Here is a 26,088-nt window from a genome sequence, read left to right as displayed (position 1 = left end):
TCTACCCTTCTCAATAGCACAAAAATCATGTGGCACTTTTTGGTGAGAGGGAATGTGAAACCTGGGGAGTTTGACAGGTGGAGATGAAGACCCAACGTCTTCATCTATTGGGGAAGGAAAATAAACTGCCTTTCTCCTTCCTCCTGCCACTTTTTTTTTTTTCCCCTTGTCCACCAGTCTTTATTTTACAAATTCCATAGGCTATACCTTCTTAATAAGTATGTCTAGAGACTGCCTTGGCTCATTTGGTGTCAGTGCTAGAGAGCTGATAAGTCATTCTCCTTTCATATTTGAGTCTAGCTGATTTTGGAGGCAGGAGATGGAGATGGGGAGGCAGGGAAGGGAGAGGCCTTCTGCTCTTTTCAGAACTAATATTCTCATTCCTTGGACTTTCTTTTTTTGTGTTTGTTTCCTTCAGATTTTCTTCTTCTGCTTCAGTTTTTTGAAGCATATCACCTCTGAGGAGTTCTCTGCTCTGAAGTCACAGAGGTAAGGAGCCTGCTACACACACTAACCTTGCCTTCCCTGTTCTGTCCTCTTACACCCTTGGGGGCAAGGAGAAAGACCCACCCAGGATCCAGCCTAGTTCTCCCATAATTTATTGCACATTTTATAGACTGAGAAATGGGGCAGACTCTAATAAAATTTCCCTATATTCTCTTCCTGTTATAGGTAGGGATCTTTGGATTTCCCTAAGGGATTTTTGGGTATTGAAGATAATGTGCTAATAGACAGAAATTGTCCTTAGACATATTATCTTGTGGTTTCCATTGCATTGTTACCATGAGGAGATATGAGCCAAATCTCCATCAATCCTTCAGTTTTTACCTGTGAATTAGTTCTGATATTGTGATAACTATATTTGAATATAATATATTTATAGTCCTATTTTGTTTTTATTAAAACATTCTTTAGCCAGACTGCCAAAGAAGTCAAGACTTGTGATGGATAAGAACCCCTCTTACTGATTAAATTGAAATAGTTATCAAAGTATTAAAAACAAATTCATAGACCCTAAGTTAATTGCCATTGAAGATCTAGAGAAGTCTTATAATTCTCTTGCTGTCTTCCACTTAAGGTTTCACTTCACAGTAAACAACAGAATTGCCTGACTGGTGTTATGTTCATCTCCTTTTAAAGAGCTATAGTCCTGCATTTCATATTAAAAGTTGTTATTCAGAATGGGATCCTGACAGGAGTTTTATTTCAAAAAACAAGACAAAACCTTTTGTGGCCACAAGGAATCAAGAGGACCCCTACAGGGTTGTGGCAACATTAAATTCTGACCATAAATAAGTACATAAAAATTATTTTATTTCATAATTCAGAATAACATCCTCTAGCTTGGGGACCTGGGTCATGGGAAAGGATAATCATTGTAGTGACTTTTATATAGTTGTGACTAAGCACCTTTAAATACATTATCTTACTTGATTTAAAGAATCTTGACCTTTCAGTTGATGGTTGCCACAGAATTTCACCCAGGTGAGCTGCTTCTATTAAGTCTGATCTCCCAGGAAATATTTAGTTGCTCTATCTAGCTCTGGAATCCCAACATCTTGGTGTTAGAAGTTCTATACCTGAAATCTAATGGGTTCAACAAGTATATCACTAGCTTACTTTATACTGGTACTCGGAATACAAAATGAAAAGTCATCTTCACTTTCAAAGTGTTTACATCCTAATGGGGGAGTCAAATATAGTTACTTTAAAACACTATCTGAATATGATGTAGAACAAAGATAAAATAAATACAAGGTAGTTAGAAAGGGAAGGCACCAGCAGTGCTGCTTGAGTATCATCTTGAAAAGAGATTTTCTAAGAGTTGAATGAAGAAGAATGCAATCCAGGCAGGGGAGACAAATGAGGAGGAAAAAAATGGAGATAAATGAGTGTCATGAATAGGAAACCGAAGAGTTATAGCAAGATTTGGCAACTGATGGGAGACATATGGGACAAAGGAGAATTGTTGGGGACTGAGGGGAAAGCCAGGGTGACAAGCTTTGGGGCCTTTGACAGAACTGGGAAGTTGAGAACAGGACTGACTCTTAGGGGAGAAAAGACACAATGAGTTAGATGTGATGAGTTTGAAATCTGTTAGCAATGGTATTGGACCCCAGGCACGCGGTACTACTCGGTATTGGACCAAGGGCTTCCTGGTTCTGGAGAAATTAGCCAAAGAGCCCAGGAGTGGCTCAGATGACCTGAGTAGCCTATCATCGGGCACTTGACAGTTTCAGGCTTGGTGTGTGTCCTGAACAGTTAACGGGGAAAGGAACAGCTAGGCCTGCTGCCCCTTACATTGGTGCTGTCAGTCAGTGTCTCTTTTTCCTCTCCAGAAGGAAGAGCCTTCCAGCCAGGGACACGGGCTTCACTGTAGATGACCTTTGCAACATGAGTGAGTTGGGGGCCTATTGGGTCAATGTGTGCAGGCTGGGGCACCCCTGTGCCCATCAGGGAGGATGTGGCGGGAGGGGGGAAGGTCCCCTGGTGCCTGACACTGGTGGCCGCCTCACAAATGGCTGCTTTTGTCTCTGTTGGCCTCTTCCAGAAAGTAGGGATCGGGGTAGCACAACCAGCCTAAGTAGTGATTTCTCTCTCATCACTGAGAACTCACCAGGAGCAACTGGCAGCTTCCCCTATGAACCTGTGGACCCGAGCTCAACAGCAGTGCAGTCACAGGCCGCTTGGTAAGGTGCCAATCTGGAGCTGCCCCCAAGGGTGACCCTAGCCATAACCAGCACTGTTGGGCACTCAGCTGGAGCCCCAGGAATCAAGGGAACCGTCTGGGGGCAGGAGACAAGAAGAGGCTTTGTTCCCTTAGCGACTTGCTGCCCCCTCCAAAGCCAGCCATCTGCTGAGGGGCACCACTGTGGTCAAGCCCATACCACACAGAAGGAGCTTCTTTGTGTGATGCTATTGGCTTCCTGTGAGCCTGCTCTCCCTGCAGGGAGTCTGTAGATAGACAATATCTCCCCTGGGGAAAAGGGGAAGGCAGTTTAAAAAGGTTAACTCCTTATTTCCTTTCATTAGGAAATTGGAAAAGTTGATTAAAAAGACAGGTTTGGGGCAGGTCAAGAAGAGGAAGCAAATCAAGTAGTATCAAAAAAGAAATGAAGGAAATGGGGACTAGAATTTGGAGGAGATATTCAATCCTCCAGTGTTTTGGGAGACATTTGGTCATTGTTTCCTCTGACTCAATCATCCTTTTTCTATATGTTTGGGCAGAAGGCAGTCCGTGTTCTAGTATGTCTCTTCTTTATGTTCAGGGCTACCTTTGGGCCCCAAGTAATTCACAAGCTCTTGGCATATTTTTGTAAGACAAGTCATGCTGAATGTGCAAGCTTCTCCCAAGTTGTTTCTTTTAGAAAATGAATTCTGTGACTTTGAAACCAGAAAGGTGAGCTTGGAAGAGCAGCTCCAAAGTGACTGCTTCTTGCTCTGCAGGAGGAAGAGTCATACATCTTCTCCCCAGACTGTGCCCTGGAACCGTCCCCAGCAATCAGATGACAGACAGCCTTCCTATCAAGGGATTGTGGAGGCCAAGTTTTCCAGTTCCTCATCCTCTAACCACTCTGACAACTTTTTCCGAATAGGAAGTAGTCCCCTGGAAGTCCCCAAAACCAGGTGAGGTGTTTGAAGGCCACAGAGTAGCTGCTGGTGGAGGTGCTGGCTGTGTGCTGCCTCCTTAGTTCTGAGTCTGGGAAGTGCCCGTAGCATGCAGCATCCTTCCCCTCTTAGAATCGGAGGAACAGCTAAAGCTATCTTTTCATTTAAAAGAAGTCCATTGGTGTGAAAACCAAACAACTGGAAGGCAGTCATGACCAGAGAAGCTTATAGGTGATAGTTGAAGAAGGCATTGCTCTGGATGTTTGCCTCCTTCCCTCAGGGATTGAGATCTAATGTGCTAGTCATCACTTGAGATCCAAGAAATCAAAAAAAAAAAAAAAATTGAGGCTCCTGGCATGAAACAGTGCTTCAGGAAAGGAGCCCTTCTAGTTTCAGTTCTGCTTTGTCAATTTGCTTCTTGGGTATTCCACTTTAAGTATAAAAGAAAAGGATTGAACTAAAGAATTTCTCTGTTCTCTTCAGGTGCAGGTAAGGAGAATCCAAGGCTAGATCCAGTCAAAGATGAGTAGTGTAGATGTGGCCAGCTGATGACAGAGGGTGGAGTGACAGGACAATGATAAGTTAATGTGAACTGGATACATAAAAGAACTAGAAAAACTGGAATGGGCATGAGAATACAAACTTTGGTATTACCCAGGGAAAAGATTTCATGGTTAGCACTTGATTTAATGTCGAAGAGTGTTTAACTATTGCCAGCTTCTCTTCCTCCTTGCCATTCTGATTTTCTGCTCTCCCTCCCCTATCTGATCAATTTTGAGAAATCATTATGGTGTTCCTATACCCTTCACTACCCTGACTTTGATAGATCTTCAAACAAAGTAGGTACATTTCCTTTCCTGGTTTTTTTTTTTAGGGGGGGGGAAACCTACATGGTTACATTGAACATATATATATATCCCCCGAGTTAAGATTTCAGAAAATTAGTGTAATTAGTGCCTCCAGAATTTGAATTTTGTGAAGGGATCCTGTGTACTTACAGCTAATAATTAATTTTTAACATAGCACATTAATGTGGATTTAGAGAATTGGATAATCTTGGTGGTCTTTTTTTTCCCCTATATAAATTTATTAAACTGATCCTGTCTAGGTCTCCCTGTAGAATTAATAGAACTACCTTGCATTGGAGCCCAGATTTTTTAGGGGCTTTACTAACCAAGCTGACAGTGGGAATGGGTCTTGAAAGAGTAAGTTCAGTAAAAATTTTGCTCATTTGGACTATAGTAATTTTCCTCGCTGGGGAAAAATTAAATGAAGTCTTGATTCTTCATAAATTGCTATGGTTTCTGCTATCAGCTCCTCATCTGTAAATATTTTTCCCTTAATGATTTTATATGTAAAAACTGTTACATGATCCACATATGTGCCCATAAACATGTGTATACATATAGGGGAGAAAATAGAGAAATCTGGTTTCTATCACCTAGTTTTCCTAAAAATGGAATTTTCTTTTAAACCACAAAGCTTTTCATTTATATAGAAGAGAATTTACATGCTGTTCTCCTGTTACTGATCATCTTGTTAGCAACAGTAATTGTAGCAGTATTATTTGGAGTCCATGTTTAGGCTCTGAATCAGAGTCCTAATGGTTGGAATGAATACAATTGCTACTCTTAGGCTCTACTGTGAGAGAGGAGTCCCTGAATATGTACCCTGACACAGGAACTCTTGCCTTACATTTTGTGTTATGCTTGTTGGTCTCTTCTGTGGGGTTACTGACCAGCATGGCGTTCCTTGTGATTAAAGGGGAGACAGCTATGTCTTGGACATCTGCCAGAAGTTGGGACAGCCATCTTTAAGCTAGGGGCTGCAGGTCACTGGCCCAGGTTGTAGTCCTAGTGATCTGGATCTCATATTTTTTTGCCAATGTCCTTTGGCTAATATCTTTTTATAGACAAGGTTTATTTCGTCTCTTCTGGCCTTTCCAGAAGCACTCTGACTGGGGAACGGGGATGCTATTTTTATCCCCATTTTATAGATAAATAAACTGAGACAAACACAAGTTAGGTGCTACAGGGCACCTAGTTAGTGTCTGAGGGCAGATTTGAATGTGTATCCTCCTAATTGGAGGTCTGGTGTACTACCCTGCCCCCAGAGAGGGGCAGCTAGAAAGAAGATACTCATATGACCTTTGGCAGTTTCACAACCCCGTTGGCCTTTAGTTGAATCATTTGGAGAGTAGAATTAGACATTCTAAACCTGTGATCATTTTATTACAATAGGATTTTTTTTTTTAAATCTCCTGCCTTATGAATAGCATGCTAGTGAAGGAGAGAGGAGAATTCAAAGGCCATTCTGTTTCCCCACTTTAGATATTTAAAAGGTGCTTGTCTTAACTCTCACAAAAAAATCCTTCAAGCAAAACCTCGGTGACCATGGGTCATGGTTCTCTTCAAGACCCGAGTTTTGGTAAGAACCCTGCCATTAAGGGGATCTTTCTGAGAATTTCTTCCTCTGTAAAATGGGAGAAAGAATGAGAACTGGATCAGATCTGATCAGATTTCAGCTGATATTTTACTTTTTTTTTTTTTTTTTTTTTTTTAATAAGCATAGTCTTGTCAGGATCAATGTTAGTGTTGAGGTCCTTGTCAAATACTTTGACGAATATTGTAACTTAACTAGCATCGTACTAACCTAACAGTTGGTTTAAAATAGATCGTTGCCTATAAAAAACTTTGCTATAAGCTTTCAAAGGTGTAAAGCTTCACATTTGGAAGAGAAGAACCTCAAAAGAATTTTTATTTGCTCTTTTATAATTCTGAAAAAGGGTTGCTAGGAGACTTTTAGGCTTATTTGTGGACCTCATTCATTGCATATAGGCTTTCCATTACTCTGGTTAATCAATAGCTGTCTGCGCTTACAGGTAAGAGATGCATCCCTCCTCAGTGCTGCCAAGAAAGATTTCCATCCCCACTCCGAGAAAATTGTCATTCTAATCATATTAAAGTCTTTTATGTAAACAATAGTAAGGGAGTTTCAAGAATGCATGGCTTAGGGCTGATCCCAGAGATGTTCACAACTTCTGGGCTAGAATATTGGGACCCTGTTAGGCATGGCTAAAATTCGTAAGTTTTCCAGCCTCCAAATTTACCTAATCTGATTTTGTTTATATTTGGCAACTAGTTCTTCCCTCAAGACTAGGGCTAACAAACCAACTTTGTCTTCAGATTTTCCATAATAATGAAGGAGGAATGCTTTTAGCAAAAAGTATTTGTTAAAGCTTCTGACTCTTTGTTTAGCACTATTGAAAGCCAACCAGCCTGAACTGAAAAAAGAAATTCCACCTGATTTAGACAGATTGGTCCTGGATCTCTTTTCTTTGAGGACAAATCAGTGTTCTCAAAAGTTAATTGACCTACACAATTATGTCCAAAGCTTCTTGTCAAATCTCTGACATCTGCCAAGGTTTTCAAAACCATAGACTTGGGTTTTTTTTTGTTTTTTTTTTGTTTTTTTTTTGTTTTTTTTGTGACTCCATAAAGAATCACCTCAGTAGTCACATGAGCATAACTCTAATTGGAAAATTATAGGGAATTTGTAGTCACAGGATAGTCAGCCAGAGGAGTAGAGAAGATCATCAATTCTTCACCAGTTTAATAGAAATTATAAACTCTTACTTTTGGGTCTGGCTCAGGCAATGCTCACCAGTTCTTCACTTGACACTAATTTCTCTCTGCTATGTGACCCATGTTAGATGTTTTTCTTTCCTTTCTCTTTGTAAATTCCTTATATTAACTTTATTGCCAGTATAAACGATCTATTAACAATATTGCCTCCTCAAAAGATGGTTGAACTGGGCTGCCATAGATTGCCATGTTAAGCCAACAGAACACAGCATCTCCTGGCTTCAGTCCTAACATTTGTCTCCTAACCCTTGTGCTGATTACCTCTAGAACTGGGCAAGAGTAGAATGTTCTGGCAGGGGCAGATGTGTAGAGCACAACAGATTTAAGGTAATAACAGTTCTGAAGCCAAGATGAGAAATGTGGTTGTTGGATGAATTTTGTGTTGTTAGCCTCTCAGGATTAGAATGTTCACAAGGAGTCCATGTGACATTTATTCAGCAGTCGTGGGCCAAGGGCAAATGCAGCTCTGCCAAACTTGTTCTGCCCTTGTTTTTGAGGCTCAGAAATCCTTCACAGTTCATGTTCTCTTAACATAACCAACCCTGACAATAATGAAAAAAAGAAAAGCACATCAAAGAATCTCTTCCTCTAGGGACCTGGAAATGCATTGGTAAGCCTGGGCCCAGATGGCATAGACCCTGTATGTATTCCATCTGTATGTGCCAGCCATGCCTGCCTACATTAGATTTTACCCAGGAGGTGGATAGTAAAGAGGGGCTGCCCTTCTGGGTTTAGTGAGGGTTAGGTAAACTGGACTGGAAAGGGGCTGCTTATTTATCAATAACATTCTTCTTCACCTAGTTCTTTCAAATAAAGCAGTCACTCATTCTCCCTGACTCTTATTATGAATATCCTTGCAAATAGACCAACCCAGATGCTGGGGTTATTGCTTCTAAGTGTGAACTAGCTTTTGGAAAGGCTGGTAAGTTGCCTGTGCAAACAGTCAAGCCTTCCGAAGAAGACAAAATCATGTTTTTGTCTTTGTTTGCTTTCTTGGATGACTGCACAGGGGCAAGCATCCTTTTCTCAGTAGGATTTTCTATAAGCCTTAAGTGTCTGGATCACTCTCACATACTTTATACCATATACCTTCACACCTTGGGTCCCAGGATGGCGAAACTTTCTCAGGTGAAAAAAAAAAATTTCAGTTTACTTCCTTCTCATGCTGTTAAAGGACCATTCTGAATCACAGATGCCTACCTAATCTCTCTCCTTGATCCTGCCTGAGTCTATAATGGTGTCATTCTGCTGCCAAATCAGCCAAGAGTTTCTCCGGCTCTCCAGTGAAATCTTTTCCGTCATCCACTCGTAATACCAGCCACCTCTTATATCCACGTGGTCACTGATTTGGGGCTTGGTGTCTTTGGTTTCATGGGTAATCTGTCCTGTTGTGTTGTTCCACCAGACTTCTATATGTCTGCATCCCTTGCATGAGGTTCTTCCTGTAGGATCCGCTCTTTCAGTCACTACTAGCCACATCTGGCTTCTTTTCACTTCGGTGGAGATTGATTTACTCTGACCTTTTCAGAGCCTTGATGCCCAGAACTGATTTAACCTCCCCATGTTCTAACTTTGGCCACCCTGATGGGACTTGGAAGAACCAGTCATGTGACTGATGGGCACTGATTACATCATCTCCCCTCTCTGTTTCTCTGCCCCAGATCAGAGGACCACTCCTTGCCTGGATCCTCCATCTCTACAGACTATGGCAGCTGGCAGCTGGTAACAGGCTGTGGCAGTATTCAGGAGCGGGCAGTCCTGACCACAGATTCCTCTCTCCCTTTCAGCTTCTCGGATGAGCTCCCTAACAGTTGTCTGTAAGTGAATTGATTAGTCCGGGTGCTGCCTTACCTGTGTCAGAGCCAGTGTTAAGTATAGAAAAAGCCGATTTATCTGGTGATTCAGATCACTTGAATCTACCTGCCTTCTAGCTAAATGTGTTCTGTTCCTGAGTCCTCTTTGGTACCTGCCTGGAAAGTGTTTTGGTGTAATGTTAAATCCCCCTCCCAGCTTCTGAAGCCTATCGGCAGCCTTCTCAGTGGGGGTGTTCCCCAAGGGAAATTTCTGTAGGCTACAACTATAGAGAGTTCTATTTCTGTTCAAGCCTTTGCATGAGAGAATCTTTTGAAGGAAAGGAATGTGGGAGAGTGAAGGCAAGCATGTGGCTTAGGCCAGACATGAGAGGAAGCTAATTTGGAGCTTGGGCAAGATGTATTTTTCCTGACTTGCAATTAGATTAATTTTACCTCTGAAACCATCTTTGCAGAAGACAATCCAAGAAACACTAGTTCTACTATCTAGAACATAGGGCAGATAGTTCAAAGGATTGGATATTTCAGAACTTACTGTATTTCCTAGATTTCAGGAAAAATGTAAATAGGATGGAAGACTGACCACCAGCAGTAAAAATAACCTCTTCCTGTTATGCTTTCCCCATTGATTGGGAGTGTAGTCTACAGCTCTTACCATTGGCCCTCTAACTCGTAGGGAAAATGCTTCCGACACCAACGCTGTTGCTGTTGTGCTGGAGTTTTTTCTTAAGCCTCTATAGCTATTATAAACCTGTCTTCATGCCTTGAGTGCTGAGGAGGGCTCCTATTAGAGATTGTCTTGTTTAGGGAAGCTCAAAAGGGAAGTGCGATCTTTTAGCCAGCCTTTATAGGTGCTTCCTAATGCCTTCTTTGGCCATTCATCCAGCCATATCCCTTTGCCCTTCAAAGGAAGGGTCAACTGCTTAACCACTGTGCTCTGTTAAATTAGATTCCTCCAAAAGGAAGACTTGGCCATGACATTTGAAAAAAATATCCTCCCCAATATATCAACCTAAGAAAGGAAGGATCAGAGGGCCTTCAATGTTGTCTCTTCCTTCTCATTCCCACCCCCCACGACATAAATATTCTTGATTTTTCCTTTTTTTTTCCCCCTTGAGATAAAGGGGTAGAAAGAGTCTGCTCCCCTGATGTGTGAAGCAGGGTTGCTCAGGTTCTGCTGAATGGAAATGTCAGCAGAGAAAATTATCCGAAGATATGACTGTAGGGAAAATCCTGGTCACTTAAGAGTTTGCCCCTTGCCCTAACTTAGGAGCTCATACTGATGGCCTTTAGAAAGGCTTGAGTCGGATTCTTTTGAGAACCAAAAGGAAGTGGATGTTTGGGACTATTCTACAGCTGCATGGACATAGAATCACCCTGGAAGAAAAGTCAGCACTTGGAAACTACAAAAGGATGAAAGTGACCAATAGCTTCTTTGTATTATTACTTCTATACCTTCTATACCTTTAATAGGTGAGTCCTAAACCCTTGGAAGCTTTTCATCTGTATTAGAATCTTGCGGCTATGGAATGAGAATTCCTGCAATTCAATAACCTTAAGAGGGAGGGACAGGGGAAATCCTTGGAAATAACAGAAGATACTCATATAGCCAGTGAGATCTGGGGCTCTGGAATCTCTTTAAGAAAAATTAATCTGCTTAGCCTTTCAAAAGTTTGCCTGGTTTACTCAGAATAGAGCTGTTCGTAAGATCCTCAGAAAGTTATAAAACTTATTTTCCTTATATCAGTCTCTAAATGGAGGAGAATTCTTAGTAGTGCTCGACTTTCTTCCCAGGTTTGCCTTATGTCAGTAGATAGCCTGTTTTCTCCTTAGACTCTTATTTGATTGGCCTTGAGTTTTAAATGGGACTGGACATCTCACTAGGGTGTTCAGTGCCTGTGAGACTTCTGTGATGGACACCGTATGACTCTTCCTGCTGTTCCTTATCCTGCCAGTTTCGTCATCGACCTGCTGTGTATTTAGACAAAACACCTAAACTTGTCTTACAAGAAACAGTCTTCCCTCTTTGTTGTACAGGAGGATAAAAACGTACATGTGTGCACCTTGTGAAATTGCCATCTAATTGGGAGTAACCATGTTCTACCTGTCCAACACTGTACCAAGTTGCTTCCAGACAAGAAGCAGATGTGCTCTAAGTGAAACTTTATTATTTTTACAAAGGCAGTTCTATGGAGAAGTTTTAATTCCCAAGTAATTTCAGCTGAAGGGAAAAGTACCTTTTACATTGTATTAATTTATCTCTCTCCCCCCCCCCCCCCCCGCCCCCCTTCAAGTGTAGCCATAAGCGCTGAGCCGCAGAGGCTTGTCCTTTTCTCTTCCTTCTTCACTTGAGTTCTCATCTCGGACATCTTTTCCTTATGTTTCAGGGATCCTGAAGGGAAACTTGGCATTGGTCTGCCTGCCATCTTGTAGGGTGGGCATTTTCTTAGCTGGAAAGTTCCATTTACATCTAAGCTAGGACATAGCCTGTGATGGCTGATGGCCTTTTCTCTTGAGTATTGTTTGCCAGGGCATAGTATGTGGTTCCTAATTCCCTTATTTCTTAGAAGGGACTTGAAAAGCTTGGTGGTATTGTGATGAAATTTTCATGTCCCCAGTGAGATGGTGCCTGAGGATGGAGTTTGCATATCACAAGCTGACGTCAAATGAAATTTCCATGCAAAGCTTGCTTGTGATAGAAGTCTGAATTCTGGATGCGACTTTTATCCTCCTGAATTGGGAATGTGACCACAGAAGAACTGCCTGCTCCTTCATTAATAAGGAAGCCCTGCTCCTTCCTCTGAGGGGGGTGTGGGGCCTGATTTGAAGCTGTCACAAGAGGCTAAAGACAAAGGGGGCAGAAACAAATCTTTTTGGGGAGGGGGAAGCTGCCACCCATCCCTCGTGACTGTCATTCTCCTCAACCTCTGTACCAGCAGACTTGTGACCTGCACTTAATCCATCAGCCACACAGCAGCAGTGGCCTTGTGAAAAGGCAGCCTTCAGAGTGCTGCTGCCTAAGCTGATCCCAATCCTTAGTAGCTGAGGATGGTCTGTTATTCCTTTAATGGCAAAAATGTAAGGACAGGCAGGGGCCAGAACGCCTCGTTTCTTACAGGGCAGCCATGAGGCAAAGTGAAGCACAAGCTCTTGGAAAGGAGAGCACTGGATAATAGGGCAGTGCATGAGCCTTAAACCGGGGCCTCTTGAGTGTGCAGAGACTCTCCTCTTCCCTTATCCCCAAAACTAACTAGTAGTAGATAATTCCAGCCATCTGAGCTAGAACTGACTTGGAACCCTGAATTGGAAAACGGTCCTTGCAGCACAGGCTTAAATTCCCTGTCTTTAGAGGAGAGTTGACAAAAGCAGCCTTGGGGCCTGGTGGGAAAGCCACCTTTGGGGAAGGCTGAGTTAAGGATCCACAGCCCCTTCAGTCTCTGCTCTGGTGCAGGGAATAGGGGACAGCCCAACAAACCTCAGGGCCTCTGGACCTGTTTGCGGGTGAAAAGTTCTCCCATTGCTTGGCATCCTATGCCCCGGCCTTCTGACACCTAAATGTTTGTATTGCTTGTTCACCACGAGATAAGAAGGGATTCTGGCCCAGGGTCATTCCTGCTCAAGGAGGCTGGAAGAGGATTGTGGTGTGTCTGTTCCATTCGTCTCTAATGCAGATCTGGGATGACTGAGATAGTTGTAGCAAAGCTTTTTTTTTTTTTTTTTTTTTTTTTTCTTTTTTTTTTTTTTTCCTTCCCCCTCAAGATACAGTGGGAGCCACCTAAAGTAGCTCATGTCCCATTTCTGCTGAAAGGTTGGGTAGTGGGGGTGGCACCAAGATGGCTACAAATGCTTGGCCAGGGACACTGGGAAGAAACATTTTTCCCAATTGTGTGAACCCTAAGTGACAGCCCAGCATAATTGTATCCTTTACAATTCTCCTCCTTCCCCTGGTCCAGGTTTACTGCACCAACTGAACGGGAATCCAGGCTAGAAGAAGTCCGCTCCACCTTCCTGGCTACCTACAGCAGCACAGTGGGACTCAAGTCAGTGACACCCAGCCCCTCAGGGGCCATCGGGGGTCTCCTGGAGCAGTTCGCCCGGGGCGTGGGACTCAGAGTATCCAGTAGCACTCTGTGAACCATTGAGGGCTCAGACAATCACCTGTCCTGCCCCCTCCCCAGCTGAGCCACTGGAGGAATCAAAAGCCATGAGAGCCCTGAAGCTGAGGGTTTCCCCCCAGATCCTCAAGGAGTCTCTTGCCACCACTTGGCAGCCCAAGGGAATGTGCCCTAGCTGTGAGCCGTCTCTGCAAAACTAAACTTCTGACTGCCCATCACTCTCCATTCCTGTCTTTGGCCCAGTCCACAAAGCCTTTCTCCCCTTCCCACATACCCCTTCAGTTCTGGTCAGCCTCTGCCCGGCTGGTCCCTTCACAGCTGGAAGCAGCAGTGCTCTGGGAACCGAGGAGAGGCAGCATTTCTGGGAGGAATCCCTTGGTTTTTATTGCTGGGGGGTGGGGATTGGGCAGTGGGTGGGAAGGGTGCTCATCTGCACTGAGGAGAATGATTGTGACACAAAGAATAAAGATGTTGGACTCACTACTTGAAGGGTTTCCCTTCCCCTTCCTGCCCGGCTTTGCCCCTCGTCCTGCTTGCATCCTAGCTTAGCCACTAGCTGGCTTGGGGTACTCTGCAGCCTCCAGTTTGTTTGAAGAGGGCAGAGCTCATTAGCTGCCCCTTGGGTCTTCCCACCTCTGGGTCTCCTTTCCTGCAATGGGGAGATGCCAACTTCCCTGGCCTCTCCTTGGCCCAAGTGCCCTAGGGAGCCTGTATTGGGGGAGGAGGGGAGGCAGGCCTGGACTCCAGGATCACGATGCCAACACAGCCCTCCCAGAAAGGGGGGGGTCGAACTCGGTGCCTGCCTAGGAAGGAGTCCTTGAACTGCCCGGAACCACTGGCACCCAATTAAAAGTGCATGGGCAAACCACCCGGGCCGGAGGGAGAGCGCCTCCTGAAGGGGGTTGGGAGGAACTTTCTAAAGCCCCTTCTGGCTCTGACAGCCGTGGAGTTCCCCCAGAGCTGCACGGATCACGAAGGAAAACCCCACTTGCTGCCCGGTGAGCGGCTGCACATCTAGCACCAGAGACGCGGTGGGGGATGGGGAGGAAGGGGGGGGACGAATATTAAGTTGCCTCGAGAAGCTTAGCGACCCCCCGAAGAAGTCCGAGGTGGCGGGAGTCAGGGAGGTGGCTGCCCTCCGCCAGGGCTCGGGCTGTGCTGGGAAATTGATGAAAGTTGTGGCCCGCGCTCCCTGCGGGAGAGGGTGTTCCCGGCCCGTTCCCGGCCCCCTCCCGGGCGCCGCCGCGCGCGTCCCCGTCGGGGGGCTGTGTTCCAGCGGTCTCCGGGCCGCCGGGCGGGGCCTGCACTGCCATCTGGAGACCGCAGTGGCTTCCACAGGCACAGTCTGGGCGCGGGAGCGGGCGCAGCGGCAGCGCGGGCGGGAGCGCACGCCGGGGTGGCCGCCTCCGCGCTGCCCCTGCACATGGCTCGGGCCCTCGGGCCCTTCTAGCCCTCGGCGGGGGTCGCTCGGGACCCACAGCAGCAGGCCGGCCACCTCCTGCCCCCGGCTCCCAGCCATGTCGTTTACCGGAGCCTCGGACCGCAGCGTCCCGGCCACCAAGATCGAGATCACCGTGTCCTGCCGGTGAGCGGGGCCCCAACGCCCGTGGTGGGTGGGCGGCCAGGGGCGGCTGCGAGGTTCCATGGGGGGGCGCCACGAACTGCCCCTTCGGAGCCGCACCCGGGAGGGAGGACGGAGCTGGTCGGGGAGAGAATAGAGAAGCTCGAACGAGGGTAGGGGCTGAGCCCGAGAAGGGGCTGGGCGGCCAGGAGTGGGGGAGCGGGAGAGGAGAGGCTGGGAGCAAAGGGGAGCGAGGAGGCTCCAGGGGAGAAGAACGGAGTAGGGAATGGGAGAGGAGCAAAGAGTAAAGATGGGGGGAAGGAACGGAGATGGTCAGGCAAAACCCCGGGGGACACAAACAGGTAGGGAGGGTGAGGGAAGGGGAAGAGAAGAAAAAGGCAGGGGAAGGAGCAGAAAGCTCGGGGCTGAGCGGGAAGCAGACGGGGGCGAGGGGGCTGGAGAGAGAAACCAGCTCTGGAAAGGGGGGAGGGTGAAAGTGGCGGGGAGGGGGAGAAGAAAGGGAGCGGGGATCATGGAGCGGCTGGCCGAGCTCCCAGCGCCTCTGGCGTCGCCTTTCCGCCTCCCCGATCTCGGGTTCGGGCCCCGGCCCCCGGGGAGTCTCGGGAGAGGGGTCTCGAGGAGAATACGGAGCCTCTGAGTGGCAACTGAAGTGGGAGGCCCGAGGAGTGTATTTGGGGCGTGGGCACGGAATGGGGGGTAGTGGCAGAAACCAATGAAGGGCTGGGGAAGAGAAAGTTGTAGACCCCGCCTCGGGTTCCTGCGGCATCCCCGAAGCAAGCTCCGAGACAACCGGGGTGTGGAGCAGCGGGGGCTCCCAGGAACAGGAGCGCTGTCCAGGGTCCTGAGGAAAGGGCGGGGGAAGGGGACGGACCGAAGTCTGGGAGCTCAGAGCACCGCCCTTCCCCAGGACCCCCGGCTTGCCCCTCCATCCCACCGCCACCATGTCACCACGCCTCTGGGAGCTGGGGCGGGGGGGGGGGGGGGCGGGGGGAGAGAGAGAGAGCAGCTGACCCGCAATTGTCTGTCTCGCTCTTTCTCCTGTCTGTCTGTTCTTTGGTCTGTCTGTCGGCTTGTCTATTACCGCTTTCCTCAGGAATCTGCTGGATCTCGACACCTTTTCCAAGTCTGACCCCAGTAGGCAGCAGCTGGCTGAGATTGGGGGCAAGGGGGCAGGAGGAGGCGGAACCAGAATGGGGCTTGGGGGGCGAGGGAGGAAGAGCCCAATGGGGAGGTCAAGTGGAGGGAAATGGGAGGGGGAGGTTATCAAAAGGGGATGAGGACCAAATGTGGGGGCCCTTATCCTAATGGCACTCTCCCCCGGGGGTGAGGGTGGTGCGAGGATCCCCGGGAGCCAGAGAAATGGGTACAGTTAACAGCCTGTCTCCGCAGTGGTGGTGCTGTTCACTCAAACCAGAGCCAGCCAGGAGTGGCGGGAGGTAAGTGTGGGGTGTGCAGGCTTGACAAAGGGGGCCCAGGACATCGGGCAGATGGAGCTTGACCCTTGGTTCCTCCCCCACACGCCCCTAGTTTGGACGGACTGAGGTCATCGACAACACACTGAACCCTGACTTCCTTCGCAAATTTGTGCTGGATTACTTCTTCGAGGAAAAACAGAACCTGCGATTCGATGTGTGAGTAGCCAAGGAAGCGAAGGCCCCCTCTCCACCTGTCCTCACCGTTCCCAGCCGTCTCCCTCCTCAGTCCTGCCGACTCAGCCCAGTTCCCCCTGGTTTTCTCCCCAGGTACAACGTGGACTCCAAAACCAACATCTCCAAACCGGTAAGATGTCCGAGACGCCCCTCTCGGCTCTCCTTTCTCTCTCCCATCCTCCTCAGACCCCACCCCATCTCTGACCCGGTCAAGCTGGAGGACCTGAAGCTCTCCCCTGTGAGACTCTATCCAGGCCCATCTCTGGTTCTCCTCTCCCTTGGACTGGATAGGGCATGGCTGCCACAACCTAGACACTGCGTGGTTCTGCTAGCCTTGTTCACTTCCTGTTTCCTTTTTCCTCTGCTGCTGCTGGGACCCGGCAGAAGGTGAGGATTAACAGATTAACGGAATCATAGGTCGGAGAGGGAATGGGAGACAGATTTTGTCTGAGGATTCCGCCGCCCCCCTTGCAGCCCGCTGCTCCTATCTCTTGCTCTTAGCCAAAGTCTCCAGAGCAAAAGCTGGCCTTGGTATTCCTGGAGCTCTGCTGTTCCTTGCTCACATATCCTAAAACAGATCTATCTTTGGGCAAAGTGCCCTTTTGGCCTTTTCCACATCTGTAAAACGTGGATTTGGGGCAACTCCATCAGAACTGCCCAAACTAATTACACATGGGGACCCCAATTATGTTACTGGAATCCCCAAATGCTGCTCCCTGAAATATGGTACTGAGATGTCCCCGAGATGTGGGAACAGAACACCAGTAATGAAGCCAATTTCCATACTGATCAGCTTCTGTGTGCAGTACCTATAATGGGCAATATTTTAATGTTCAAGGCAGTCTGATGTTTCCCAAGTTTAAGTACTGAAGCTGACCCATCCTAGCTTTGTTAAGGGGGCAAGTCATTTGTACGTGCTCCAAGAAGTGATATTACTTTATAAAGTTACAAAGAACTAGCTGGTGGAGAGAAAGCATTGTTATCACTGCATTTCTCTCACAGAACCTTCACTCAAATTGCAAACACCAAGATTTTCTAAAACACTCTGGGAAATACTGAAATCGATTATTTCCAAGGTCCAATCCAGATCTAACTTGAGGATTTCAGGATTCTCTAAAAGCTCACAACTGTTGGGAGTGTCCCAACTTGAAAAAACTAGTGGTTAGACACCATCAGTCAAGTGTTTCCTTCAGGAAATAGAACACCTCAATATTAACTTCCTCTTCCGAAGGGGTGCTGTTCCTCAGTCCTTTTCACTTTTTACTCTTTCTGCCCTTTCAAGCCCTGAGAACACAAACATACTTCACGTTGCCCTTGACTATATCTATCTATCTATCTATCTATCTATCTATCTATCATCTATCTATCTATCTATCTATAGTTTTTATTTACCAGATATATGCATGGGTAATTTTACAACATTGACAATAGCCAAACCTTTTGTTCTAATTTTTCCCCTCCTTCTCCCCCCCAGATGGCAGGTTGACCAATACATGTTAAATATGTTAGAGTATAAATTAAATACAATATATGTATACATGTCCAAACAGTTGTTTTGCTGTACAAAAAGAATTGGACTTTGAAATAAGTGTACAATTAGCCCTTGACTTTTATGTCCCTTCTACAGGATTTCTTGGGACAGGCATTCCTAGCACTGGGAGAAGTGATTGGAGGGCAAGGCAGCCGTGTGGAACGACCACTCATGTAAGCCCAGCCTCACAGAATGGGAAGGGTAAAATCTTCATGCTTTAGGAGCCCTCAGCCCAGCTCTTGTGGTTATTGAGAAGGGACTAGTGAAGATGAAAAAAATCTGTGAGGGGAACCCAGTCCAGATTCCACCAAAGAAAATCTAAGCAACTCCTGCCTCACCCCCAATCTGTCATTGTTCTGGTCTTTTTACAGCCTCCCCTCACAAAAATTCTGCTTCAGCCTCTTTTCTATTTGGACCCTGAATCAATGACAATTTTACACATTTACAGCTTTGTCCATATCATCATCTCCAGCCTGGAATAATCTCTAGCCTTCTTCATAAATTCTACCCATTCCTTAAAGACCAACTCAAACCCTACCTATTCCATGAATCTTGTTCACATTGCGGGAGCCTTCAATGATCTTTCCCTTCCTTGAACTGCACTAGCCCTCCTACTACCCAAAGTGACCCTATCCCATCTCTGACAGATTATCCCTAAGCCCTTAGACCATTGCCACTTATTACTTGAAGGACCTTACACAAGTCACTTTTGACTACATCTTCTGTAGTAAAATGTGAGATTTGGACTACAACAAAGCTTCTTAAAACTGTAGGTTGTGACCCCCTATGGGATCATGTAACAATGTGGAGATTCACAAAATTATGATTTATTATCAACAAATATTTGATCTGTATACTTATTTTCTATACCCATATAGGTGGGATTGAGTAAAAATTTCTCAGGCAAAAAGGGATCGAAAAAGTTTAGGAAGCCCTAGACTAGATGACCTACAAGGTTCCCTTCTGCAATCGGTTTAGATTCTATGACTCAAGGGTCATTAAGGAAGTCTTAAAGGAACTATGGCATGACCTAACCATTTTAAGGGCTGTCATACAAAGAAAAGCTTATTCTTATTCTGGCTTGACCTAGAGAACAGAACTACCAGTGTACAGAAATTATAGGGAAACTGATTTTGGCTCAGTCTGCAAAAATTTCTTAACAAGTGGAGCTTTCCAATAGAAGGGGAGCCTTGCAAGGTGGCCAGTTCCTTATTGTCGGCATTGTTTAAGCAACATTGACTAAGAATCGTTTGACATATGGTCAAAAGAATTGGGGTGAGGATGTGGTCCCTTCCAGCTCAGAGATGTAGGCAGGAGCTCCTGAGAAGGAATAGGAATTGATTCAAAGGAGTTGGCCCGTTTCTCATCTCCCTTCTATCCTAATCCTCACACATTTCCCTCAGCTTCCTACTCTGATCCAATGCCTCATTTCTGCCTCTAGGGGCATCCCTGGGAAGAAGTGTGGAACCATTCTGCTGACTGCAGAGGAGCTCAGTAATTGCCGGGTCAGTAGTTCATACCTCTGTTTCCCTTCTTATTGTTTGTCTTCCCTCCCGGGAAAAACTTCAGGCCAGTTGGTCCTTCCTAGATCCCGGTCATCCCAACTTCCCTCCCATCCCTTTAAAGGATGCAAAGAAAGCAGGTGTCTGGGGGCAAATTGTGCTCCCCTTCCCCAGCTCTGTCTCCCATTCCCAGGACATCGCCACGATGCAGCTCTGTGCCAACAAGCTGGACAAGAAGGATTTCTTTGGAAAGTCTGATCCTTTCCTTGTTTTCTATCGGAGCAATGAAGATGGCACGTGAGTTGCCCATCATCACCAAGGACAGAGTCAGAGACAGAAGCTCCAAATCCCCCTTTCACTTTAGTGTGAAGAGACTCGGGGCCCATTGTTCACCACTCCTCTGGACCCCAGCCTGTATCACTCCCCACATCTCTCGGTCTCTCTTGTGTCCAGCTCCACTTTTGGCATATCATTTTCCAAACAGATTCACCATTTGCCACAAGACCGAGGTAGTGAAGAACACACTGAATCCTGTGTGGCAACCCTTCACCATCCCTGTGCGGGCGCTATGCAATGGAGACTATGACAGGTCTGGACACTGCTCGTGGGAGGGAAAGGAAAGATCAGGGTGGAGAGGGGGCAGGTGATGGGGCTACTTCAATCTAGTACCAACTCCTCTCTAAGTGAAGTGGGCACTGGGCCTCAAATGGTGAAAGGGAGGGGATTTTGACCAAGAGAAACCTCCTGAGCCACATTGATTCTTTTTGTTTTAGGACTGTGAAAATAGATGTATATGACTGGGACCGGGATGGAAGGTGAAACTACCCCATGTTCCTTTTCCCCAAGAGAGCCATTCTCTCTGCTTTTTTTTTTTTTTTTTTTTACATATAAAAACAATATTTCAAACTTCTATAGTTTATTCAAATTTCACTTCTATTATTATATTTGATCTTCACCACAGCCCAGTGAGATTATCATCATTCCCCTTTAACAGATTAGATTAGGGGCAGCTAGGTGGCGCAGTGGATAGAGTACCAGCCTTGAATTCAGGAGGACCCGAGTTCAAATCTGGTCTCAGACACTTACCACTTCCTAGCTGTGTGACCCTGGGCAAGTCACTTAACCCCAGCCTCAAAAAAAAAAAAAAAAAAAAAAAAAAAAAAAGATTACAGAGGCCCAGAAATCACCCCATTTCTAATTCCTCAGCCAGCATATTTCCTCCCATGTTATGCTACCTTTTCATTTGTCTTCCCATTGAAGTCCTTTTCTCCTGGGAAACTTTGTTTTTGAAACCCAGAACATAGGGAAGTCACCAGAGGGCCTGAAGCCTGGCTTGAGCTTTGGCAGACTGCCCTTCCCACCTAATCTTAGTTCCTCTCTTATTGCAGTCATGACTTCATTGGCGAATTCACCACCAGTTACAGGGAGCTAACCAAGGCCCAAAGTCAGTTCACCGTGTATGAGGTGAGATGTCCCCACCTGGAGACAACCCAGAATCTGGCTATATTTGTGTTCTGCTATCTCCCTCCAACACATGAACTTTATCTTGTCCTCCCTCCTTGTCTCTTGTGCCTACCTTTGCTCGTCTCATAGGCTTCCCTGGCCCATGACTATTCCTGTAACTATTACTCATGTCCCAGAGCCAACCATTGCTCCCTCCAATCTGATTTGTGCATATGCATATTCACATCCATTTCTATTCCCTTACCCTCATTGTAGGTTCTCAACCCCAGGAAGAAATGTAAGAAAAAGAAATATGTTAATTCCGGGACGGTGAGTGCTATGGGGGCCCTGCCTGAGGCTCATCCCATTTCTTCTTCCTCTAATGTTCCCTTCTCCTCCTTCATACAGTTCTCTAGGTCTTTCTTTCTTATTCCCAGGTGACACTTCTCTCCTTCACCGTGGATTCTGAATTCACTTTTGTTGATTATATCAAGGGCGGGTGAGTCACTGTTTATGGGGTAGCTGCATGATTCTGCACCCAGAAGAAAAAGGTCTTGGGGCTTTCTCCCATAAGGATGGATCCAATCATGCTCTTCCAGTGCCTAGGCTCCCTTGGAATCCAGGCCAAACCACAGTCCCTCCCCTTCCCCCCAATGGCACTAGCTTGGCTAAGTAGCATGGGTAGACTATGTTGGGAGGAGGGGGAGGAGTTTGAAAAGGGAAGCCAAGCTAGGCTCATGAGAAGAAACACAGCTTCCTCTTCCCCCTACCCTTCCAACAGGACACAGCTGAACTTCACTGTGGCCATAGATTTCACAGCCTCCAACGGTGAGTACTGGGATGAAAAGGGGAATTTCGGAGGGACCACTAGCACTCATCCTCCACCAACCCTTTGGAAGAACCCAATCTACTGACCCCAGTACGATCTTCTAAAGGAAGAGCCTTTCCATCCCTTCCATCTCCCCACCCTAGAGGCCCAGTGAGAGGGCTTAGCAAGATCCTCTCCATCCCTTCCATCTCACTCCCTGCCACCAGCACCCCAGAGGCCCAATGGGAGGGACTTCGTAGGGGGCCATCTGAATGCAGGGCTGAGGATGCTGTGTCCTGACAGGGAACCCACTGCAGCCCACATCTCTACACTACATGAGCCCCTACCAGCTCAGTGCTTATGCCATGGCACTCAAGGCTGTAGGAGAAATCATCCAGGACTACGACAGTGACAAGCTCTTTCCTGCTTATGGTTTTGGAGCCAAGGTGCCCCCCGAGGGACGCATCTCCCACCAGTTCCCTCTGGTATGGGCTAGGAGGGCCTGAACAAGGGCCCTCTGGCCCCTTGGCCTCTTCCCCCAGGTGACGACTAGGATTGCATGCTGCCTCCCTTTCCCATAGGATCGTAGTTTAGAGTTGGAAGGGACACTGAAGGCCACTGTGATCCCCTCATTTTACTAATGAGGAAACTGGAGAATAAGAGGCTAAGTGATGTCAGTGATGTGCCGTTCTTTGCCCTTCCTCCAAGGTCGGGTCAAGTGCTGCCACAGGCATTCTGGACCCCAGAGGCAAGATCCTTTCTCTCTCCCCTGCCCCCAGTTCTACCTCTCCTAGAAGAGCCAGAGTGACCCTCTTGTACTAAGCCTCCCCTGTCATTTCCACTGGCAGAACAACAACTCCGAGGACCCAAACTGTGCAGGCATTGAGGGTGTCCTGGAGAGTTACTTCCAAAGCCTTCGGACTGTCCAGCTCTATGGCCCCACCTACTTCGCCCCCGTTATCAACCAGGTGGCCCGGTAGGAAAGGGGAGAGGTGGGTGGGCAGGAAGGAAGAGGGAGGAAAGCAGCAGTGGGTGGGCAAAGCAGCAGCTGGGGAAAGCTGACTCCTGAAGGGATCATGGCAGGGAGTGGGGAGAGCATCATCTGTGGCACCCGCGGTGCTCTTAGGGAGTAGGGGGTGGGAGGAGGCCCATGGAGATAACAGGGGATTTCGAAGACCTTCTCTGAGGCTAATACTCTGATGGTAACTCTGTCTCTGCTCTTCCTTAGGGCTGCAGCAAAGGTCTCCGATGGCTCCCAGTACTATGTGTTGCTCATTATCACAGATGGGGTGATCTCAGATATGACCCAGACCAAGGAGGCCATTGTCAGTGTAAGTTGGGGAAATGATTGGGAAAGAGGTGGGTCTCCCTTCAGTTTGGTCCTCCTTCTAAGGGCCTCCCCCCAACTCAATTCCCTGTAGGCCTCCTCATTGCCCATGTCTATCATCATTGTCGGAGTGGGGCCAGCCATGTTTGAAGGTGAGTATGGAGGAGGTGGCGCTCGGGACTGGGCGGAGGGAGAGCATCAAGGCTCAGTTTTCTATGAGCTGTTGCTCTGAGATCCAGAGCTATTCTTTGGGACTATCTGGGGGTTCTAAAAATGAAAAGGAGTAAAGGTTGGGGCTGCTTTTTTTGCTCATGAGGGGTTCGGGCCTCTACTCTGAGACCCTAGCTAAGACTGGGGATGACTGGGAGGAGCTAACCCAGGACTCAATGAGAAGAGGGCTATTTTTTGTCTAGCAATGGAAGAACTGGATGGAGATGATGTCCGGGTGTCCTCTCGTGGGCGCTATGCAGAGAGGGACATTGTGCAGGTAGCTCCAGGTGGCAGCGTGGCAAGTGCATGGGTCAGTGCAGAGAGAAGGGGCATCTGGAGAGCCAAGGGTGGAGGAGAGCCCACCTTCCCAAGCCTGTGTGCTCCTTTCCCCTGCTCAGCCCCTCTCTTCCCCTTCCTATTCAATGGCCATGGCCAAGCCTGCCCTTCCCCTGGGTTCTCGACCTTCTGATTTCACCGCACTGTCCCTCAGCCTCTCTGTCTCCCATACCCACCTCCTTTTCTCACTGCCATTCCTGCCTTCCATCTTAGTTTGTCCCGTTCCGAGACTACATTGACCGCTCTGGGAACCAGGTGCTGAGCATGGCGAGACTGGCCAAAGATGTGCTGGCGGAGATCCCGGAACAGCTGCTGTCGTACATGCGCACCCATGATATCCAACCCCGGCCTGCCCCCAATGCTAGCCCCAGCCCCCCCTCCTTACAGCCCTGAGAGGCTGGCCTGGTCACCCTATCGCTTCCTGCCTCGTAGTCACCAAGAAGGCTGGGTTGAGCTGGGCTGGGCCCGGCTCCAGATCCCAGAGCTGAAAGTGAAAGGGGCAGCCCCATATCAAGCTGTCCTCAGAGACCCCTGCCTTCGGTGGGCTGACCAAGAAAGGCATGCCATCCCCTCCCCCACCCCCAACTCGTAACAAGCAGGAAGGGTCTGGTGCCCTCCATTGGACTCCCCCATCAGTCCAGCTTCCACCAAGTTCTCATGCCAATAATAAAGCTGAGCTTTACCCTCACACCTGTCTCATAAGCTCAGTGGGCAGGGGAAGGGTCCCGGGAAGGCTGAGCACTTAAGCGTTGCAGCAGTCGCTATTGCCTGAATTATCAGATGGCAAGCTGGGAAGGAGAGATCAAGTTTCTTTGGGAATTGGGAGCTAAGGAGAGATGAGGATTAGAATAAAAAAAACACAGGCCTCATTCTGAAAAATCATAAAGACCCCAGATTCCCTAGGGGAGAAGAATTGTCAATTATTTTTCTCTAGCTGACATGTGAAGCAGGATGTTTCCTCTTCCTTCAAGCTGCAAATTGGTACCTAAGTCTAGCCCCCATTAGCTCCAAAAAAACTCAGAGATCACTTCTGCCCCACCATCTTCTCCATCCCATTCCTCTTGCTTTATAAGGCTTAGCCACCCAAAAGTAGGAACCCACTTTTAGTAGGTTCTAAGAAATGAATTGGTCTGGCCCCTATGGATTCGATGTGGGGGGTGGGGACAGGACCGGAAGGAATAACAAGGTTAGAAATGGGAATGGAAGAGGGGGCTGGGGATGTTCCTAACCACAACCCAAACAGAACCAGCAATCAGAAGGAGCAAGCTGAGTAAATGGGGCCATTTAATAGCACAGGTTATTTCGGATATGTACTGATCCCTGCCTCCTCTCCCATTACATACACATATACACATTTCATTAAGTTCAAATGAACTTTCTGGGCAGTGAAGATGGGACAATAAGGGGGAGGAATAAACATACAGCCTACGGGCTGACCCCAGGGGCTAGGTTCCCAAGCACAGCAAAACTACAAGGGATAGTTGCAACCACAAGACCTAGGGGACTCCCCTACTTCTTTTCCTACTCAACAACAAGAATGGCTGATATACAGGAGATATACAGCCAAAATGAATAGTCCCTGTGCTCAAGAAGTTCCCATTTTTCTGGGGACACGCACGCAGACCGATATATAAACATAAAAGCATGAGGCGAAAAAGAACAAGAAAAAAGACATTCTAGGACATGAAGGAGAGCCTGTATCAGTCAGGGACAAGAGAAGGAATGCAGATTTCTGCGTGCTGAATGCATAAAGTGAAATGTTGTGAAAAGTCTGGAAGGTTAGGATGGAGCCATGTTGTGAAGCTCCAAAAGTTGAACAAAAGCAGAGAAGGGACATGGTCATTACTATGCTTTAGGAAAATTACTCTGGGGAAATATGGAGGGTGGACTGGAGGAAGAAAGAGCTTGGAAATAAGAAAACCAAAGGAGAGGTGATTAGTCCAAGCAGGTGGTGAGAAAGGCTTGAACTAAAGTGATGATTCAAAGAGTCAAAAGAAGGGTTAAAGGGGGATGCACATTGTGGAGGTAAAACTGACAGTGTGGGCAGTTGACTGGATATAGGGTGTAGGGGACAATGAAATGGAGAAACTGGGATAGAAATAATTAAGTGGGGAGAAAGGAAAGGGTCAAAAGGGAATATTCAGTTCAGTTCTGAACATAGTGAGAGACCTTTCTGAAGCATAATGATAACAATGATAATGATAATTATAACTAGCATTCACATAGCACTTTATGGTTTGCAAAGCTCTTTATACATAGATCTCATTTAATACAACAACCGTGTCAAGTAAATGCTATTTTTATAAACCTTGTTTTACAAAGGAGGAAACTGAAGCGGACCAAGGATAAATGACTTGACCAGAGTTATACAGCTCTTAAGTGGCTACAGCAGAATCTAAACTCCTTTCCTTCCGAATCCCAGTCTATAATTTTATCTGTAAGCCACCTAGCACATCTGCCCAAATCACTCACCTATTCAACAAAACTCAGCAACTTTTATTACACTTCTTCCCTCTAGGAT

The 26,088-nt window shown here is 47.0% G+C and overlaps 2 protein-coding genes across 7 annotated transcripts in view; both read left to right on the top strand.

The window, feature by feature from the left end:
• The window catches only part of MTMR14 (myotubularin related protein 14), a 45,563-nt gene extending 31,901 nt beyond the window's left edge, over window positions 1–13,662 (top strand). For 3 of the 5 annotated variants that reach the window (XM_074283957.1, XM_074283953.1, XM_074283954.1), the window contains exons 14-19: window positions 419–489; window positions 2,340–2,398; window positions 2,552–2,690; window positions 3,448–3,627; window positions 8,915–9,070; window positions 13,018–13,662. In XM_074283957.1, the coding sequence (XP_074140058.1) occupies window positions 419–489; window positions 2,340–2,398; window positions 2,552–2,690; window positions 3,448–3,627; window positions 8,915–9,070; window positions 13,018–13,198 (786 nt within the window). In that variant the 3' untranslated portion in view covers window positions 13,199–13,662. The remainder of the gene's footprint in view (window positions 1–418; window positions 490–2,339; window positions 2,399–2,551; window positions 2,691–3,447; window positions 3,628–8,914; window positions 9,071–13,017) is intronic. The other 2 variants (XM_074283956.1, XM_074283955.1) reach the window with 1 other exon arrangement.
• An 831-nt stretch (window positions 13,663–14,493) lies between these two features.
• On the top strand, window positions 14,494–24,255 carry CPNE9 (copine family member 9). Of its 2 annotated transcripts, XM_074284001.1 has the most exons (20): window positions 14,494–14,764; window positions 15,855–15,895; window positions 16,151–16,197; window positions 16,289–16,392; window positions 16,504–16,540; window positions 18,038–18,114; window positions 19,383–19,446; window positions 19,637–19,740; window positions 19,928–20,032; window positions 20,217–20,258; window positions 20,832–20,907; window positions 21,163–21,216; window positions 21,324–21,385; window positions 21,668–21,714; window positions 21,998–22,179; window positions 22,543–22,670; window positions 22,923–23,025; window positions 23,116–23,173; window positions 23,435–23,508; window positions 23,781–24,255. In XM_074284001.1, exons 1-20 carry the CDS (start codon window positions 14,697–14,699, stop codon window positions 23,958–23,960), a joined length of 1,653 nt encoding a protein of 550 aa, XP_074140102.1. In that variant the 5' UTR covers window positions 14,494–14,696; the 3' UTR covers window positions 23,961–24,255. The 2 variants fall into 2 exon arrangements, with proteins under 2 accessions (XP_074140102.1, XP_074140103.1); XM_074284002.1 differs by lacking the exon at window positions 23,435–23,508 and having other exon boundaries at window positions 23,781–23,928.
• Window positions 24,256–26,088: the final 1,833 nt, after the last annotated feature.

Source organism: Sminthopsis crassicaudata, chromosome 1 (genome assembly GCF_048593235.1).
Source record: "Sminthopsis crassicaudata isolate SCR6 chromosome 1, ASM4859323v1, whole genome shotgun sequence".
In the NCBI taxonomy this organism is placed as follows: domain Eukaryota; kingdom Metazoa; phylum Chordata; class Mammalia; order Dasyuromorphia; family Dasyuridae; genus Sminthopsis; species Sminthopsis crassicaudata.
Note: the sequence above shows the minus strand (reverse complement) of the source record. Positions and strands in the feature narration are given on the sequence as shown.